Source organism: Sarcophilus harrisii, chromosome 1 (assembly GCF_902635505.1).
Source record: "Sarcophilus harrisii chromosome 1, mSarHar1.11, whole genome shotgun sequence".
Classification (NCBI taxonomy): domain Eukaryota; kingdom Metazoa; phylum Chordata; class Mammalia; order Dasyuromorphia; family Dasyuridae; genus Sarcophilus; species Sarcophilus harrisii.
The window spans coordinates 540,604,874-540,623,458 of record NC_045426.1 but is presented as its reverse complement, the minus strand read 5'-3'; the positions used below and the strand labels follow the sequence as shown (position 1 = coordinate 540,623,458).

The window sequence follows — 18,585 nt, the reverse complement described above, 5'->3', positions numbered from 1 at the left end:
ATGCCATACTATGACAAATACCTCTTCCTTGACTAAATTATCTATGCCATCAAGAAAGTATCCACTAGTGCAATACAATATTGTGGAATTCATGGCAAAAATGAGCTTTCTTTAGGCTAAGTTCGACCATAATTTATATAAAACTTGAATAAATTTTGAACTGCTCTGAACTCTATGCATATAGAACTTCAGCTTAATGCCAAGTATATGTGAAATCGCACTTTCTAGGTCTTGTAGGTCCTATGCTTTATTCATATAGCTCAGGATTCTTTTTTTTTTTTTTTTTTTTTTAACAGCAACACTATTATTGCTGATTCATGTAGCTTTTGGTATGTTGTCATCTGATGATTTGAGGGCTATGCTGAGAATAATGTTTGGTTCTCTCCTGGAAGTTTTTCAAGTAGTCTCAGATATCTATTTATTTATTTATTTAAATAGCTTTTTATTGACAGAACCCATGCCAGGGTAATTTTTTACAACATTATCCCTTGCACTTGCTTCTGTTGCGATTTTTCCCTTCCCTCCCTCCACCCTCTCCCCCAGATGGCAAGCAGTCCTATACATGTTAAAGAGGTTACAGTATAGCTTAGATACAATGTATGTGTGCAGAACCGAACAGTTTTCTTGTTGCTCAGGGAGAATTGGATTCAGAAGGTAAAAATAACCCGGAGAGAAAAACAAAAATGCAAACAGTTTACATTCATTTCCTAGTGTTCTTTCTTTGTGTGTAGCTGCTTCTGTCCATCCTTGATCAATTGAAACTGAGTTATATCTTCTCTTTGTCAAAGAAATCCACTTCCATCAGAATACATCCTCATATAGTATTGTTGTTGAAGTATATAATGATCTCCTGGTTCTGCTCATTTCACTCAGCATCAGTTTATGTAAGTCTTGCCAGTCCTCTCTGTATTCTTCCTGCTGGTCATTTCTTACAGAACAATAATATTCCATAACATTTATATACCACAATTTACTCAACCATTCTCCGGTTGATGGGCATCCATTCATTTTCCAGCTTCTGGCCACTACAAAGAGGGCTGCCACAAACATTTTGGCACATACAGGTCCTTTTCCCTTCTTTAGTATCTCCTTGGGGTATAAGCCCAGTAGAAACACTCCTGGATCAAAGGGTATGCACAGTTTGATAGCTTTTTGAGCATAGTTCCAAATTGCTGTGTTCACAACTCCACCAACAATGTATCAGTGTCCCAGTTTTCCCACATCCCCTCCAACATTCCACATTATCTTTCCTTGTCATTCTGGCCAATCTGACAGGTGTGTAGTGGTATCTCAGAGTTGTCTTAATTTGCATTTCTCTGATCAACAGTGATTTGGAACACTCTTTCATATGAGTGGTAATAGTTTCAGTTTCATCATCTGAAAATTGTCTGTTCATATCCTTTGACCATTTATCAATTGGAGAATGAATGGCTTGATTTCAGATATTTATTTAAACAATAAGTTAGTTCTCTTAGTAATAAAAAAAAATTTAAATCCACAAAGTTATACTATATTCTTCTTGGCTAGGTAGTTTTTTTATTCATTAAATTTTTAGGCTATATTTCCTATTAGCTTTTTAATACATTAATTTTCTTTTGATATTTCTATTTAATATGTCTAAATATTAACTTTGTTCTAAATTGGTACATAGTAACATCATTTGCATTTTTAATCAAACTCTAGTTAGAGAACTTGTATTTTTTTTTAAGGTTATCTAATTTGTTTGAAAAAGTTTGGAAATTAAATTGAGTGATTCTCAGAGTACATTGCTCAGCAGGCAAGTTTTATACACTTATACATATATATTGTTTGTCTCCTAATTTTACATTTATAATATGCACATCTGTTTCAATATGATGAAATATAGCTAGATTATAGTATGATTTTCTAAGTTTCTGTTACTATTAGAGAGACTTAACATTTTATATCTTTGAAAAAAAAATGTTCATTGTTTCAAAATAGATGTGGATCAAGTTAATTATCAGAGCCTGTTAAATGAGTTTAACATGAGTGAAACATTTAAAAACACACATTTAATCTTTGAATGAACTTAGAACTGGAGAGGGAAGAGAATCTATCAAAGTAAAAAGTAATTAATTTTTATCCATTGTGTTTGAGTTTAGTTTATATTCCTTTGATAAATATCAAATACAAAATAAATTGATAATTTTGATTTTTTAAAAACTCTTTAAGTAGTTATTTTTTCACCTAAAATTATTTTGTTTTTCTAATAGTTTAAAAAAATTAGAGCAAGCCAATTCTTTTTTCTACAATTTCAGAATAAAATATTTAAAGATAATGCAAAGTTTGACTCTTATCCTTTGAGATTTTCAATTTTTACTTGGCATGGAGCCACATAAGAACCTTTGGAAAGATGAGTAGGTGTGGTATAAATAAATGCTTTAACTGCATTCATCATAACAGTCATATTCTGTTCAGGATTTTGCATCTTCCTCTGTGTTCAACGGCTGTCAATTTTTGGTTTTGGCTTAGTAGTTAACCTTGAAAGGTCTTTTGTACTATGACAGTTGAAAAAATTGGCACAGCTTTCCTTTTCTTAAACAATTTGTTAATTGTTTATAAATAAATGAAACTGTTAAATGCTATTGAGTCCCTGTATTTTATGGGAATCTTAATATATCTAAACAGTTGGTCATCATTTCTGGATGACTTTAAAAAGTTCTTTAATGTACTGAAAAGAACATAATCCTTTCTTTGTCTTTCTAAAAGCATTTTTAGATTTTTGCAATGTATATTTTCCTTAATGTCATAACTGCCTTAATTTTTTAGAAATCAGACAGTAGAACTCACAGTTATTTATAATTGTAGTTACATTGCAATGTGTAGAAATTTTATGTTGGAAATTGGTATTTGGGATGTTTTTGACCTGTGAAGAGAAGAATAAACCCAAATAAATGATAATTTAATGTGTATTCTGTATATTTTAAATAACTTGTCTTCATGGGGTCTGTTTTAACATTTTATCAGATAACATATTTGATGCATTTTGAATAGTGTTACTACTTCCACTGCTAATAAATATTTATTAAATGACTCATATATCCTGAGCTCTGTGCTAAGTTCAAAGGATCAAAAAAAAAAAAAAAGAAAAAGAAAAGAAAAGCAGATAACAGTCCTTGTCCCCAGAGGACACACAGTCTAATGGGGGAGATCACAAGCAAACAGTTACATACAAATAACCTATATTTAGAAAAAAATAGAAAATAATTAAAAGAAGGAAATAGAAGTAAAAGGGATTTGGAAATTTTCCCATAGAATATAGAATTTTAGTTTGTATTTGAAGAAAGTTAAAAAAGTAGAAATGAAAAATATTTCAAGTATGGGGTGCAGCCAGCTACAGAAAATGGCAAGAGCTAAGAAATGGGGAGTCTTGTAAGGGTGGAATGGAGAAAAATTTGAAATATAAAAGACTTACAAAAATGAATGTTGAAAACTATCTTTACATGTATTTGGAAAAATAAAATTCTGTTGAAAATTTTAAAAAAATACTTGATCAGGTTGCACATGATAGGTAGTTTGAGAATCACTAGCATAGAGATGATAATTAAATCCATAGTTGTTGCTAAGATCATGCAATGAAGTAGTATACAGAAGAGAAGAGGACTCAGGACAGGACTCTATGATATACCTTAGTTAAAGGGCATGATTTAGAAGACTATCTAGCAAAGGAGACAGACAAGGGAGAGGTCAGATAGTTAGCTTAATAACCGGGAAAGATGAGGAATTGGGGAGAAGAGGTAACTCATGGCAAATGACCTGATTTTTCCCCCCAAAATTTAAGAGGCAAGGAACATGAAAACATGAAATCTGTGATAAAATATAGCCCACTGTAGATTTAGAATTCCAGAGGGCACAGTGGAAATAGGTGGTCAGATATAGAATGAAACTTGCTATAGAGAGGTAGAGTTGAAATGGATGAGAATGAAGGAGGGGGAACAGCTAGAATTTAGGAAGGTGATTTTGTTCTTTATTAATTTCTGGTTCAGTATCATTGGCATGGTAGGGTAGAAGTTCATTTGAGAACTATCATTAACCCTTGGGAATGAATTCAAACAGAGTATAACTAGATTTACATTTTTTGAATCATGTCTTGAGACGAAATATCATGTCTTGAGACGAAATTTCAGAATTGTTTTACTTTATATTTCTCTTATAAAAAATTTGTAGACTTCTTTTATACAATTATTGATCCCTTAGAATTCTTTTGAAAATTACTTACCATATGTACTTTGACCATTCATCTGTCATAAAATAATATTTTTGGTTTTATTTGACTGAAAGTTTCATATGTATATTGGTTATCAGAGATATTTAATGTCAATATTGTACAGTGACTTTGTTGGTGCAAAAGCTTTTTAAAAATTTAAATGTAATTAAAATTTTTTGTACTTTTCTATTCCTTTATTGTATAAGACATTTATAGATGTTATATTTAATGAATTTCTTCATAAATCATAGATCTGAAAAAAAATCTTTTGTTTTTCTCTAATTGCTTTTATTTAATTGTGTACTCAATGCAGCCTCTCAGGCTGAGATACATACAATTATAAAGTATGGATTAATTCTCTGCTGCTTGTGCCAATTTTGACCTAGCAGATATTACCAAGAAAACATAGGTTTTCCACCAGCTAGCACTACACCATTCATAGGTGGAGCTATTGGTTACAGCGAATGGAGAAATTTCGAATGCTGTGGATAAGTATTTTTTCCTGGCACATTCACATGAATGATGAGGTTGATGTACCCGTTGCCACAGTTAGCAAAGTGTCTGGGGGACTTGAAGGAAGTTGTGTGAGAGAAAAGGTTATTAGACTATCTATGATCTTGATTTGATTTCTCCAAATCTCATGTTTTCCCAGGAGTCTGTATTCTTTAAGAGTTATTGAACAGTATTTTTTTTTAATGACTTTTGAATAGGTGTCTCAATGCTTGTACCTACTGCAAAACCAAACATGCCAGAGGAAATTTGGCCAGTTATCCAATTGATGAACTAGTAGATAGAGCCAAACAGTCTTTTCAAGGTAAGGATTTTATTATTTTTAATATAATTATTTGTTTTTTAAAATATGATTTTTTTTTTTGTTCTAATTTAGTGTCTATTCTGAACAAAGTTTTTTCTAAATTTCTCATAATTCAATTTGAGCTATTTTACAATTCTGGTTTTCATTTAGATTACAAAACTTTATTTGCAAGTCAAACTTCTTCAAGTATTAATATTCATATTTTATGTCATCATTTCCACATCTTAGTATGACTCATCCCTTTTGGATCATGTACCAAAAAATTCAGTACCATATGTTGTTACTATGAACTTTACAATAAACTGTTGAGTGTATGATGGAAAAAAATACCTGAAACATTTCCATCTATGCTTATTTGAGATTTGGCAAATTCATCCTGATTCATCTGCTAGGTTGCAAAGTTGTTGGTATTGTTGCCTCAGAGAACAGTTGAGTTGGTGAGACTTGGTTCACCAACACTAAAATAGATGAATTTGAATAAAGGTTCACTATCAAATTTATTTCATCCCCTTTTTCTATGATCTGTATCGTGGTTAAGATGGTTCTGGTTTTCTTATCTTTTTCATCAATTCCTCAGGGTTTATCAGTATATTATCCCAATTGATAGTGGTATCTTGATTGTGGTTGCCTATATTATTCCAGATATATTTGTACAAAATAAAATTGTTGTACTGGGCCATGATGGAGAGAATAAAGCCTGTGCCTATGGATCAAGCCCTGCTTGTGCTTTTGATAATGTGTTGGTTATACTCTTTTTGTAACTCCCTTTTCTCATGTCTATCCTTCTCCTTAAAATGAATAACTCCTTCAAATCACAACTTATGTGCTATATCCTATAGTATGCTTTTACTCATCTCTGAAGTATTATACAGAGTTTTTTAGAGCATGATTTTCAAATTTTTAAAAATAGTTCATTAATTGGAGGGTGAGGGGACAGCAAACCTTCATATTTTTTTCCCCAATGAATGTATAATATCCATGATATATAAAGAATAAATTAAAGTATATAATAAATGAGATTTCCCAATAGATAAATGTTCAGAGAACAGATAGTTCTCAAATGTAAAAATGTCAAAATCTTATGAAAAATGTTCTTTGTCACTAGTAATTAGAGAAATTAAAATTCAAACAACTCAGATTTCATGTTGTATAAATCAGATTGACAAAACTGACTTCCCAAAATGAGAACAGTTGTTGGAGGTCTTAAGACTATACATACTAATGTCCTATTGGTAAAGCTGTGCTGACAGAGACAGTTGTGGAGAGAAGTTTGAAACTGCACCTTTGCACTTACAAACTGTGAATTTCCTATGACTTAGCACTATTAGAAATTTACCTTAAAATTGATAAAAGAATTACATGTACAAAACTATTTGTTAGCAATACATTTTTGTTTTTATAGCAAAGAATTAGAAACAAAATGGATATCCATCGGTCGTGGAAAGTGAGCAACTTATGGTGTGTGTGTGTGTGTGTGTGTGTGTGTGTGTGTGTGTGTGTGTGTGTGTAAAAAGTTACTATTTCATAAGGAATGAGTGAATTTGCTTTCCCCATATGCGTGTTAAGAATTGAATCAACAAATAGAAAAGTAAAGACCTTCTCTGTACTCGTGGAGTTTACATTTTAATATGGGAAATAAAACACAGCTAGCCATTAATCAGATAGAAAGGTCCTGTGGCTGTTTTGATTGAGCAGCAAAAAAAATTGTTAATGTCCATTTTCAATGATAAAATTATATTGTTTCTAATGTTGAACATTTTGCAGTGTCAAAGATTTTTTTTTTTTTTTTTTTAATTTCTTCAGTACGCTGTTTCTACTAAGGAGGCAAGCATGGGCTGCTTGGTTGAGCTGATCAGTAGTTGGACATGGTGGTTGTAGCAGTCAGTGGCAGACATTTTACTTGTCTGGCACACACTGGGTCTGTCATTTAAAACTCAATACTCTAAGCAATACCCCGACATTCTATAAGCTGCAGAAAAGATTCCATTCTGAAGTAGAGAGGGAGCTTCCTTAATCTGGGATTGCAAATATTGATGACGTCACAGATCCAGTTCATCGGCTATTTATTTCTCAATGTATTTTGAGATACCCCCTATCAAATAAATGTGTTTCCTGAGGAAAGGTCTTAGGTATCCAGTATAATCCTTGTACATAGTAATTTTTTTTTAAATGCTTATTGATGCCTTTTTTTCCTTATTGAATTATTCCGATGTGCTCATGAGACTGGAATGACAAATGCAATTCCCTGATTGGCTAAGATAAAGAAAGAATATTTAAATTCCTATTCCGTGCTCATAACTGGGGCTCTAAACCATATATGTGTCAATAAACATTTAAAAAAAAAAAAAACTTTGTACTATATCATGTAATCCCTGCAAGTCATTTTTCAAATGCCTGACATAAATTTATGTCCTTTGTTCACAAAGCCACAGAGCTAAATAGTATTCATGACTTTTTCCTAGATATCACCACTCTACAAAAAACAAAAAACCCTTCAGAGAGTTTGTACTCTTTGCATTGTGGGGTATATTATTTTGGTATGTAAAAACTAGTTCTTTTGTAAGCTTGCTTTGTGTTTTAGAATTATTACTCAGTTATAAAAATAAGTATATGAATAAAAAAGCTGCTTTTTTATAATTTCGCCTATTATTTTGAAGAAAAGAATTTGGCAGCTTTTGGGGGGAGGAGGAGTCAATATTCCTTCAACATTTTAATCCCATATCATTTTTTTTTATTCTGTGAGTACTGGGGATATTAAGGTTTTATGAAAAACTACTCATGAAAAATTTTAATATGGTGCTTTAACAGCAGCTTTTGCTGCCCCTTTTCTTATGGTAAATTGTGTTTCTAATCTTCTTCTTGTTATTATTTAATATTTAGCATATATATTAGACATTGCCTAATACTCCATAAGACAGCTGCCAATGTAGAATTGGAACCCAAACTATCTTATGTTCTCTTGTTCAATTTCAATTAAAATTCTGTTTCTGAATTGCATATTTTTGAAACCTCAACATTTTGAAGAATTTCTTCTTTGATAAATTTAAGGAATTACTAATCTTGTCTCTAATTCAGAAATTAAGAAAAAAACCAACACTTTCTGAAGAGGTTCTTAAATAACATGCCCTTGAAAATAAAATAATCCCTTCAAGTATTCAAAATATAGATTATATGTATATTTTTCTGTCAAGGGGTGAGAAGAGGAACTAAACTTATTCTCTGCAACACCCCATTGGAAAATGTATAAGTTTAGTTTTTTTAGTTTTAAAGTAAACAATCTTTTCCTCATTCATTGGTTACTTGTTGTGCATATTTTTATCTCATTCTCTTTTCATATTGTCAGTTTGACTCTTTTGACCTTTATTGTTTTTTTTCTAACTTTGTGATTATAATTTTAATTATGCAACTTTTATGTATTAGTTGAAAATAAGTCAGTTAAATTTAGCTGTGTTTTATTTCTTTGTTAAACCAATACTGAAAATTATTTGATAATATAATATTTAAAATGCGTCTACCTCTCAGTATCAAAGGTTGAATAACTTGGTTTCATTTTTGTATCTTAGAAGAATGTCAAAAACAGTACTTGGTTGAGGTCAGAACAAATTTACAGGATAGGATTTTCGAGGATAAATATATATATTGATTTTTCAATAGCAGCTAATCAATCTCTGCTTCAGATCTGTATGTAATGGAGCAAAGCTTTTTAAGTGTGCTGGGTAAGTAGTGTGGAAACCATATTTTTCATTCCATGTCTGCAAAATCAAAATATAGAAATGATAGATGGACTCTCTTTATTGTTATTTTGAGTTTCTTTTGATCTATTGTTTGCTTGTTGTTAGAGCCATAGAAATTTTCTAAAGTTGATCAAAAAATTAATGCTTATTGTTTTCATCATAGACTTTTAAAAAACAATAATTAATATTTTATTTTCCCCAATTACATGTAAAAACAATTCTTAGCATTTATTTTTCTCTCATCAATTTGTGTTTACTTTAACCTTAAATACATAATAAGAATAAAACAGTTATCATAGATATAGCAGAGAATGAGAGGATTCAATATAAAGTAATGAATTTTCATTTCAAGAAAATCTACTTAATAAACACTGCACATTGTTTTCAGAGCTATCCAGATTTTCTTTATTTTCTTGTAGGCTTTCTTTTGCTCTGTTCTGTGCACTTTTTATTTTTTTGTTTTCCCACTTAACTACTCCCTCCCAAAGAAGGCTACAAGGATGTGCAGATACACACACACACACACACACACACACACACGCATACCTATACATAAATATTTGTAAGCATATACATATATTCATATATACACTTATACATATATATGTAATGCTGTACTATGCTTATTTCCACTTGTCAGGTAATCCTCTGAAAAGTTGATAGCATCTTCCTTCATAAGTCCAACTCTTTCATTGTTTTTCTAAATCAACCAGCTCATCATTTTCTGAACCACACAATATTCTTACCAATAACATTCTATTTGAGAAATTTTCTACGTAAATTTTTTCCAGTTTTTTCATTCTTTATATTCTTGACTGCACAGAAAATTTTAATTTAAAATAACCAAAATTAGCCATTTTTATGCTTCAACAATTGTCTCACTGTATAATATAATTTATTAAATATAGTTTTTCTTATTTTCTTCATAGACTTTTAAAATTGCATTCTGTTACAACTTTGGTCACTGTCTCATTTTTGTGAAATTTATATTTTCTTATGGAGAATGAACGGTCACTGGTCTAGGCCCTTCCTCATAATTGAGGTTTTGAGAGGGGCTCACCAATGGTAGAAAGAGGTTTTAGAACTGAGGGTGCTGACAGCTGAAGGGTTTTTGGCAGTCTCTAGAAGCTTGACACTACTGACCCCTTTTTCAAAACAGAAATTCTGGGAATCTCTTTGAAGTTTTCCTCTTTAATGAAAACTAATAATCAGTGGATCTATAATTTCCTTTGTGTAAGTATGCTCTGACATGATGCATGCCGAACCATATCTGACAGTCCCATGTGATTCTTGTACATATCTTCCCATGTTTTCATTATAGTGGCACCCCTTTCCTTCCTCATGCTTTCTTGAGATTAGAGGATCATAGATCATAGAGCTAAAGCTAGAAGCTAGAAGTAACTATATATTTCTTGTTTTTATAGATGAGAAAACTAAGGACTAGGGAGGTTGAGTGATTTAAGTAGTTATGTGCCAGAGAAAGGTTTTGCAATTGGATCCTCTGATTCTAAAACTATTGCTTTTTCTGTAACTAACAGATTGTTTATCTTTTATGCTTACTTTAGATACATTATATCTCCTTTTTTTCAGGTAGACATTTTTGATTATATCCTTTGCATTGTTTTAAATAATTTCTTAATTGTAATATGTTATCGCCCATTCAGCCCCACCAAATATGGCTCCATTGACCCGTAGGCAATACTTAAATTCATTTTGTTCTACTACTTGTGGTTATACCTCATTATTAGAGCTATACTTTTTAATCTTTAAAAAAGTTTTATTGATTTTTAACATTATAACATATATAGATTACTCCTATTTCATGGGAGCCTTAATTATGCAGTTGCCTCATCTGAAAGTTTGTGTAACATTCCCCATCTATAATATCTTCCCTTCATTAATTAAAGACAAGTAACAGAAATCTATTTTCATTCCCTTCTACCACCTATAAAATGGAGAAAAAAAACTAACTGCTTATAATAAGATAAATAGTGAAGCAAATTTCCTAATGTCTTTAATATCACACTCCAGGACTCCCCAACCTCCTTCCATCCCCCCTCTCCTCCATACTCTCCTTGTCTCATTCTGTATTTACATCTATCTATCTCCATTCTGTCATAGACAATATATGTTCCATCATGTGCTTCTGATATCTTGTATAGTTGTATTGATCCAAGTTCTTTTAGCTTTCAAAGATTATTTATGTTTGTTTTTGCATTCTCATTGTGATTGCTTTGTAAAATTTTTTCTTGTTTTGTTCATTTCATTCTTTATCCCTTTTAAAAAGTCTTCAAAATTGTTCATTATTTTGATATTGATGTTAAAGTATAAATTATTCTGTCTTTTCTTACTGTACCCTATTAGTTCACATAAGCATTTTTGTCTGTTTGAAATAATTTATTTCTTTGTTTCTTTTAGCACAATAATAGTCTATCACATCTTTGTACTATGACTTTCCTTTTTATTCCTCAATTGATGGGTGCACCTTAGTCTTCATTTCTTTTTCACCACAAGAAGAGCTGCTAGAAATACTTTTGGAAATATAGGACCTTTCTCTCTCTCTTTTTAAAAAATTTAATCTTTTGGGTACTGGCCTCGTACTAGTAAAGCCAAGTCAAAGTAACAATGCATTGTTGTTAGTAATTTTTTCCCGTACATAAAGCAAGATGAAAGGAGATGTAATGCCAGGTTGAGAACCAACAAGAAGTTTAAGTTGTCTGGTCTATAGACTGTGACAAGGATGTGTAAGACTAGACAGGTAAGTTCGAGTTTTATTGTGAAATGCTTTAAATGATAGAGAAGTCTTATTCTAAGGAAAATACGGAAATTACATAGTTAGATCTTTACTTAAGGAAGATCACTTTTATTATCTGTATGGAAGATAGATTGACTGGAAGCAGAAAAATCAGTTAAAAGGATACTATGGTCATCTAAGTAAACTTGAGGTGTTTAACACCTCAAGTTTTAGGATAGTGTCTATATGAGTATAAATAATAACTTTCTAGGTTGCTAATTGGAGAGGTATAGAATTAGAAGTGATTGTGATATAAAAAGAAAAGATATGAATAAAATAAACACTTGTTAATTATTTAAATAACGAAAGAAAATGGCAGCTCTATGACAATTAACCAGATATTTAGCAATTAAGATTATACTTATTTGAGGAGTAGAAAACATAATTAAGATGACTTCAAATGATTTGTATTCAAATCATGTTAAATATAATAATCATAACAACATAATATAAACACAATTATACATTACAAATAACAATGAAAAGCTTCCAAATTACAGATGTTTGAGATAAAGATAGGAGATCACTGGTTTTCATATACTCTATGTATTTCTACCATAAAAAAGAAGAATAAAAACTGAGGTCAAGTGAAGTAAGCAGAACTGGGAAAACCATTCACACTAATTGTAACAATCTTAATAGGAAAAAAAAAAAACAACTTCACATTGTATAATTTTAGTAACTGAATTTGCCTCCAGAAAAGAATTGAGAAAATGGATTGCTCTATCTTCTCTGTAGTAGTAATGGACTATGTGGCTGTATAGGTCTATAAATGCTGCCAGACTACTGTTTGGTTTATTTGTTCCCCTTCCTAACTTTCTATTTTTTGTTAGAATAACTCATTAGATAGGATAAGGAAAGAATTTGTTCAGAAAGCATGTAAAAGAAATTTACTCTATTATAATAACTTGTTGGAAAAGAGCTTAAAAGTCATCTGATTCAATCTTTCCTGCTGCATTATCTTCCTAAATTAATACCCTCAACAAGTGACCTTCTAGCCAATCTTTATTCTTCTTAGATTTAAAAAAAAATTCTTAAATCTTAAAATGTAGCACATTTTTTTATTAGACTACTTTAAATTGCTAGAATATTCTTATGATAAATCACTTGCTTTGCTCTTAGACCTTTTTTACAGCTGTGGTGGATACATCCAGTTAGCTGCTTTTTGATTTTGATATATGTAACTTAACTACTTTGAAGAACATAACTTGAAATGTGAATGGAAGTGAAAACATAGGTGATATAGGGACAGTGTTAGGATTAAACTGACATTTAGTCTAACCACATCATTTCTCAGATAAGAAAGTAAAAATGAGTCAGTTTATTGATATGTATGTGTTATTGATATGTATGTATATACATATATATGTATATTACACTATTATTTCCTTCTTATGAGGCAAATATTGATGTAATTTCGTAGGAAACAAAATTGTGATTAACCTTAAGGTGGATACTTTAATACTCAAGGATTTATGATTTCAAAACTAAGTATTATCACAGCTAATGCAGATGACAGCTACTCCATATCTTTTTTGACAATTTTTCTGAGTTACTGTGGCTGAAAAAAATTCAGCACCTGATGCCCAACCTTCTGGTGATGAGCAGATGGTTAATATTCCTGAATATCATTCAACTCATTTAACTGAAAACAAGGGTCTAAATCTGTGTGTGGAGCTTATAATCATTCCATCTATTGCCTATCATATATTTTGGTTCTCTGAATAACCAGATTTTTCTCCTGCCTGTTACTAATACTCTCTAAAAAGTATTTGTCTTTTACATTCAAACAGTGTCTTTTTTTCATCTTTCTCATCCTTTACCTCAAATAATCATGTTCATATTTTTAAATAGTCAGTAATCTTCAGAATTTTTCCACTCTTTTTGCCACGAACCTTATTTTTAATAACCCCCAATAATTAAATAAATGTTTGGGACATGCCTTATACTGTGTGCGATGCAAGTTTGCTTACTACAATTTAATTTCTACATAAATGTGAGAAAAATTTAACAAATTTTTGTCTAGAATGAACTGACTTAGAAAAGCATAAGCTCTACAGAATCAATAAAAACTGCAGGAATTACAAAGCAGAATTTTTGCCCAGAAAAAGGTCAGGGTTTTTAAACTATCAAGTAGTAATATCAAATTCACATATTTCCAAGACTATTAAAATTCCATTAAATAGTCTTCTAAAATCAATTACAGACTTTTAAGTTAGCCAAAATTATCCCTAAGACTTAGCCTGCTTTTTTTCCAAATCTAAATGAAAATTTTTTATTTAAACTTTTCTCTCCATGTTACCAAATAAATTTTGTTAGCATTTATTTTGGTAAAATTAAAATGCTATCCAAAAGAATATAGATTCCTACATATAAAATTTAACTTTATATTTACCCTTAAGAGAATGAGAAATAATTCTTTGCTAACTTGAAGTAATTTCCCAAAGCAATTTATTTTTCACTGCAAATTTTAAGAAATTGTACTATAAAAGCCAAATTGTGGTGCAAGTCACTTTGAAGAGTTATGATTTGGATTCTCTTGAAACTAGGATCTTTCTCTTTTCCCAAATGTTGCTTTAGAAATGTACTCTCATTAGATGACACTCTTATGGTGTTTACCCATTATAAATCCAAGTCACATATGCAGTTTCATTGTCCATAATCAATTCTTGATTACCATACCCATATATCCACTTATACCCATCTGTGCCTGGCCCTTACCCTCTCTTGAATGAGCCCCACTATCAATGACCTGGGACCCAGATGGGAGACAGGGGAAAAAAAAGAGCCCCTGGGTTATCATGAATAATATACAAGGTAGATAATCCATGCCTGGACATTGATGAATTGATCATATTATAATATTACAAGGATGATAGACTAGCCATGCAAATTCTATCTTTGACACAAATAGCACTCTGTAGAGCTCTATTAATACTATGTCTTTATACCTTAAAGATGAAAAAATCTAGTCTACTGGCTTGCCTGGAATTTGCAACTACCTATACCCGTCTTTCATGACTGGGATTTAGATAGGAACTTCCTTTACAATTAGTGATACACTTAAGTGTATCCCTTTGTATTCCCTCCCTCATTTCACTACCTACCATTAGTAAAATTTCAGTGATGTATGAACAATATAGTATAATATAAGGTACTTTTTTTTCCTGTTAAATTAGCTTTTCAGAGTCATGGACTTACTGACATATTGCGACATAGGTTTAATTCAATTTGAAGAAATTAGCTATATTATTTTAAGGTGTTGTAAAGACCAACTGACATCTGTTAATGTGTTTGTTGCCAACCCTAAAAAGTGTTAGTGACCACAGTGGCTGCTAAGGTTGTTGTACTGTACTGATAGGAAGTTGCAAGTTCTTTTGACCTCTGAACTGCATTATCAAGAAGCTAAGAATTCAACTGGAATAGCAAAGCAAAGCAAAGCCAAAAAAAAAAAAAAAAAAAAAAAGCCAAAATACAGGGAGGAAAGAAAAGCAAAACAAAAAGAAAAAACCCTGAATATCTAAAAGTACATTTTAGAAAAATGACTAAAATATATATTTTACCTAAAAAAGTATAAAACTCAAATCAACATGTTATTAAAACTTAATGAAATGTAATATTAAAAGGACACTTTAGTTGAATTCAGGAAAAGAGTTTCAAATGATTCTGACATGATTTCATATGATATTCTGAAATATCCCATGTAACCCTGAGGAAATAACTCTACTGGACTGGTTTTTTCATCTCCTATGGTGTGATAGTATGCATATTTTGTAATTCACATCATTATTTTAGTGAAAGTTTGTAAATCATAAAACTATATATACATGTATTGTTAAGATCATTATCTTAAGACAATCTCTTGCTGTTTTAATTTTCTAACTACTGGCATATGTTTTATCTCCTACAGATAAACCTATATTTTTCTGAAGCGCTCGCTCTCTCTCTCTTTTTTTCTCTCTCTCTTTCTCTCCTATCTATCAAATCTGTGAGATACTCTATTTTAAAGGCTAACAATGAAGGGAAAACACCACCTGTAATCTCTCAGGAATAAGGGATCTGAGACAAGAAAGAGTGATTAAGCACAGTTGGGTGAAAAGGAACAGTTGAAATAGAAGAAAAGGAGAAATCTTGTGTCAGTGATGGGAAATATCAACCATTGATGTATATATACTCTAATAAGAGAAGAGAGATTAATCAAGTTAGATTGGAAGCATATAATATGCATAATATGCAACAGTTTCTTAGAGAATATTCATTTTGCCCTTAGAGTCCCTATGGATAATCAAAATAGTAGACATAGGAACAAGATTTCATGGGAAATTGGTTAAAGTAACCTTAAGGAGGGCAAAGAGTAATAACAGGCTGCAGAATCAGTAACACAGACAAAATCCAACTTTGGGGAATTTTCTTTATTTCCTGTAGAAATGAAACACAAAGGAACAAATATCCAGATTTGTCAGCTGGTAAGTTCTAAGAAGAGGAGAGCTTTGGGTAAAAGACCCAACTTAAATATTAGCATATCACCAGTGACCTAAACAGAAAAAAATGAATTGTAATCATGTCATGCAGGGAAGCAGTGAGGATGGATCTTTATTACATTTCCAAGAATTTCTGATGCAAAAGCAAAAACTAACTTGTTATTATTGTTGTTGTTCTGTCTTTCAGTTATGTCCTCCTTTTTGTGACCCCATGGATCATAGCACACCCCTGTCCTTCACTGATGTCTGTCCAAACTCATATTCATTGTTTTCATGACATTATCTATTCATGTTATCCTCATGTTATCCTATTATTCATGTTATCTTTTTCAATCTGTCCCAACATCAGGGTCATTTTCCATTGAATTCTATCTTCTAATTATGTAGTTAAAGTATTTAAGCTACAATTTTAGTATTTGACCTTCCAGTGTATAATCTGAATTAATTTCTTTTAAGTTTTGACTGATTTGATCTTGTTGTCCAGTGATTCTCAAAAGTAGTCTTCAACACAACCAATCAAAAGTCTTAATCTGAGGTATTTGGTTTTCTTTATAGTCTAATGTTCACTGCCCTATTTGTTACTAAAGTATAGCTTTGACCATACAGATCTTAGTCAGCAAGGTGATGTCTCTGCCTTTTAGTATGCTCTCCAGATTTGCCATAACTTTATTTCAAAGGAGCAACCATCTTTTGATTTCTTGGCAAAAGGCATTATCTACAGAGCCCTTTATTTGCCAGAATGTAGATCTTTATTATTGTTTTTGTTTTATTTTTAATGTTAAGCTTCAAACCAGCTTTTATACTCTTCTGTTTCACCCTCATTAAGAAACTTCTAAATTCTTACTAAATTTCTGAAATTAGAGTGATGTTATCTGCATATCATAGATTGTTGATATTTCTCCTGGCAACCTAATTATGGCTTTCAATTCCTCCCTGCCATTACTGACTGCCAGGATGCCATTTTGCATAATCGACTGTGTTAAATAATAAAGTAATAGCAGACATCTTTGTCAGATTCCTTTCCCAATTTTATTATTATTATTATTATTATTATTATTATTATTATTATTAGCTGAGGCAATTGGGGTTAAGTGACTTGCTCAGGGGTCACACAGACAGGAAATGTTAAGTGCCTGAGGTGAGATTTGAACTTAGGTCCTCCTGACTTCAGGGATGGTGCTCTATCCACTGTGCCATCTAGCTGCTCCTTCTTTCCCAATTTTTAAACTAGTCAGTTGTTCAGTGTTTATATTTTTAATTATTGCTTTTTGACCTATATACTCGTCAGGAAACAAGTAAGATGATCTTATATTCCCATTTCTTTGAGGTCTTGCCACATTTTCTTGTGATCTACATAGTGAAAGGCTTTAGTGTAAGTCAGTAAAGTAGTAGATGTTTTTCTGTAACTTCTGGTTTCTCCATAATTTAGTGAATGCTGTCAATGTGGTTTTTAGTTTTTCTTCCTCTTTAAAACCAGCCTTGTCTTCTGGTAATTTTTGGTTCACATATTGCTAAATTGTAGAATCTTTGGCATAATCTCATTGGCATGTAAAAGAATGTAGTTTGGTAATTTGAATATTCTTTGTCATTGCACTTTTTTAGGATTGGGTTATAAACTGATCTTTTGTTTTCTTTTTTTTTCCTCTCCTTTAAAAAAAAATTCTTCCTTTTTTTTTCTTTCCCTACTTATTTATTCATTTATTTATCCACTCATCCATCCATTTATTTGTTTATTCATCCATCCATCCTTTCATCCATCCATTCTATCATTCATTTATTTTTCAACATTTACTTTTATAAGATTTTTGATTTCCAGTTTTTTTCTCCCTTCATCCTTCTGCTCACTCCTTCCCAAGACAGTAAACAAACTGATATAAGTTATACACTTACAATTATATTAAACATATTTCCACATTAGTCATTGTGAAAGAAGAATTAGAACAAAAGGGGAAAACTACAAGAAAAAAACAATAGAAAAGGGAAAATAGTATGTTACAATTTGCATTCAGACAAAATAGGGTTTTTTTCCTGAATATAAATAATAGCATTTTTCATAATCTATATTTTAGAATTGTCTTAGCTTATTGTATTGCTGGGAAGAGCAATGTCTGTCAAAGTTGATTTGTACCATATTATTACTGTGTGTAGAATTCTGGTTCTGTTTGCTTCACTTCACATATATCTATGTAAGTCTTTCTAGGTTTTTCTGAAATCTGCCTTCTGATCATTTCTTATTCATATAACACAATTTGTTCAGTCATTCCCCACTAAGTGGATATCCTCTCAAGTTCAAGTTCTTTACCACTATAAAGGGAAATGCTATATATTTTTTTTTAACATAGGGGTCTTTTTTCTTTTTTTATGATCTCTTTAGGATACAGACTTAATATGGTATATTTGGATCAAAAGTATGCACAGTTTTCTTACAGAACAATAATATTCCATAACATTCATATACCACAATTTACCCAACCATTCTACAATTGATAGGCATCCGTTCATTTTCCAGTTTCTGGCCACTACAAACAGGGCTG

The 18,585-nt window shown here is 31.3% G+C and overlaps 1 protein-coding gene across 3 annotated transcripts in view; it reads left to right on the top strand.

Annotated features, from left to right (window-relative positions):
- The window catches only part of CDKAL1 (CDK5 regulatory subunit associated protein 1 like 1), a 659,925-nt gene that overhangs the window by 234,957 nt on the left and 406,383 nt on the right, over positions 1 to 18,585 (top strand). For all 3 annotated transcript variants that reach the window (XM_031946787.1, XM_003760138.4, XM_012541612.3), the window contains exon 9: positions 4,939 to 5,042. In XM_031946787.1, the coding sequence (XP_031802647.1) occupies positions 4,939 to 5,042 (104 nt within the window). The remainder of the gene's footprint in view (positions 1 to 4,938; positions 5,043 to 18,585) is intronic.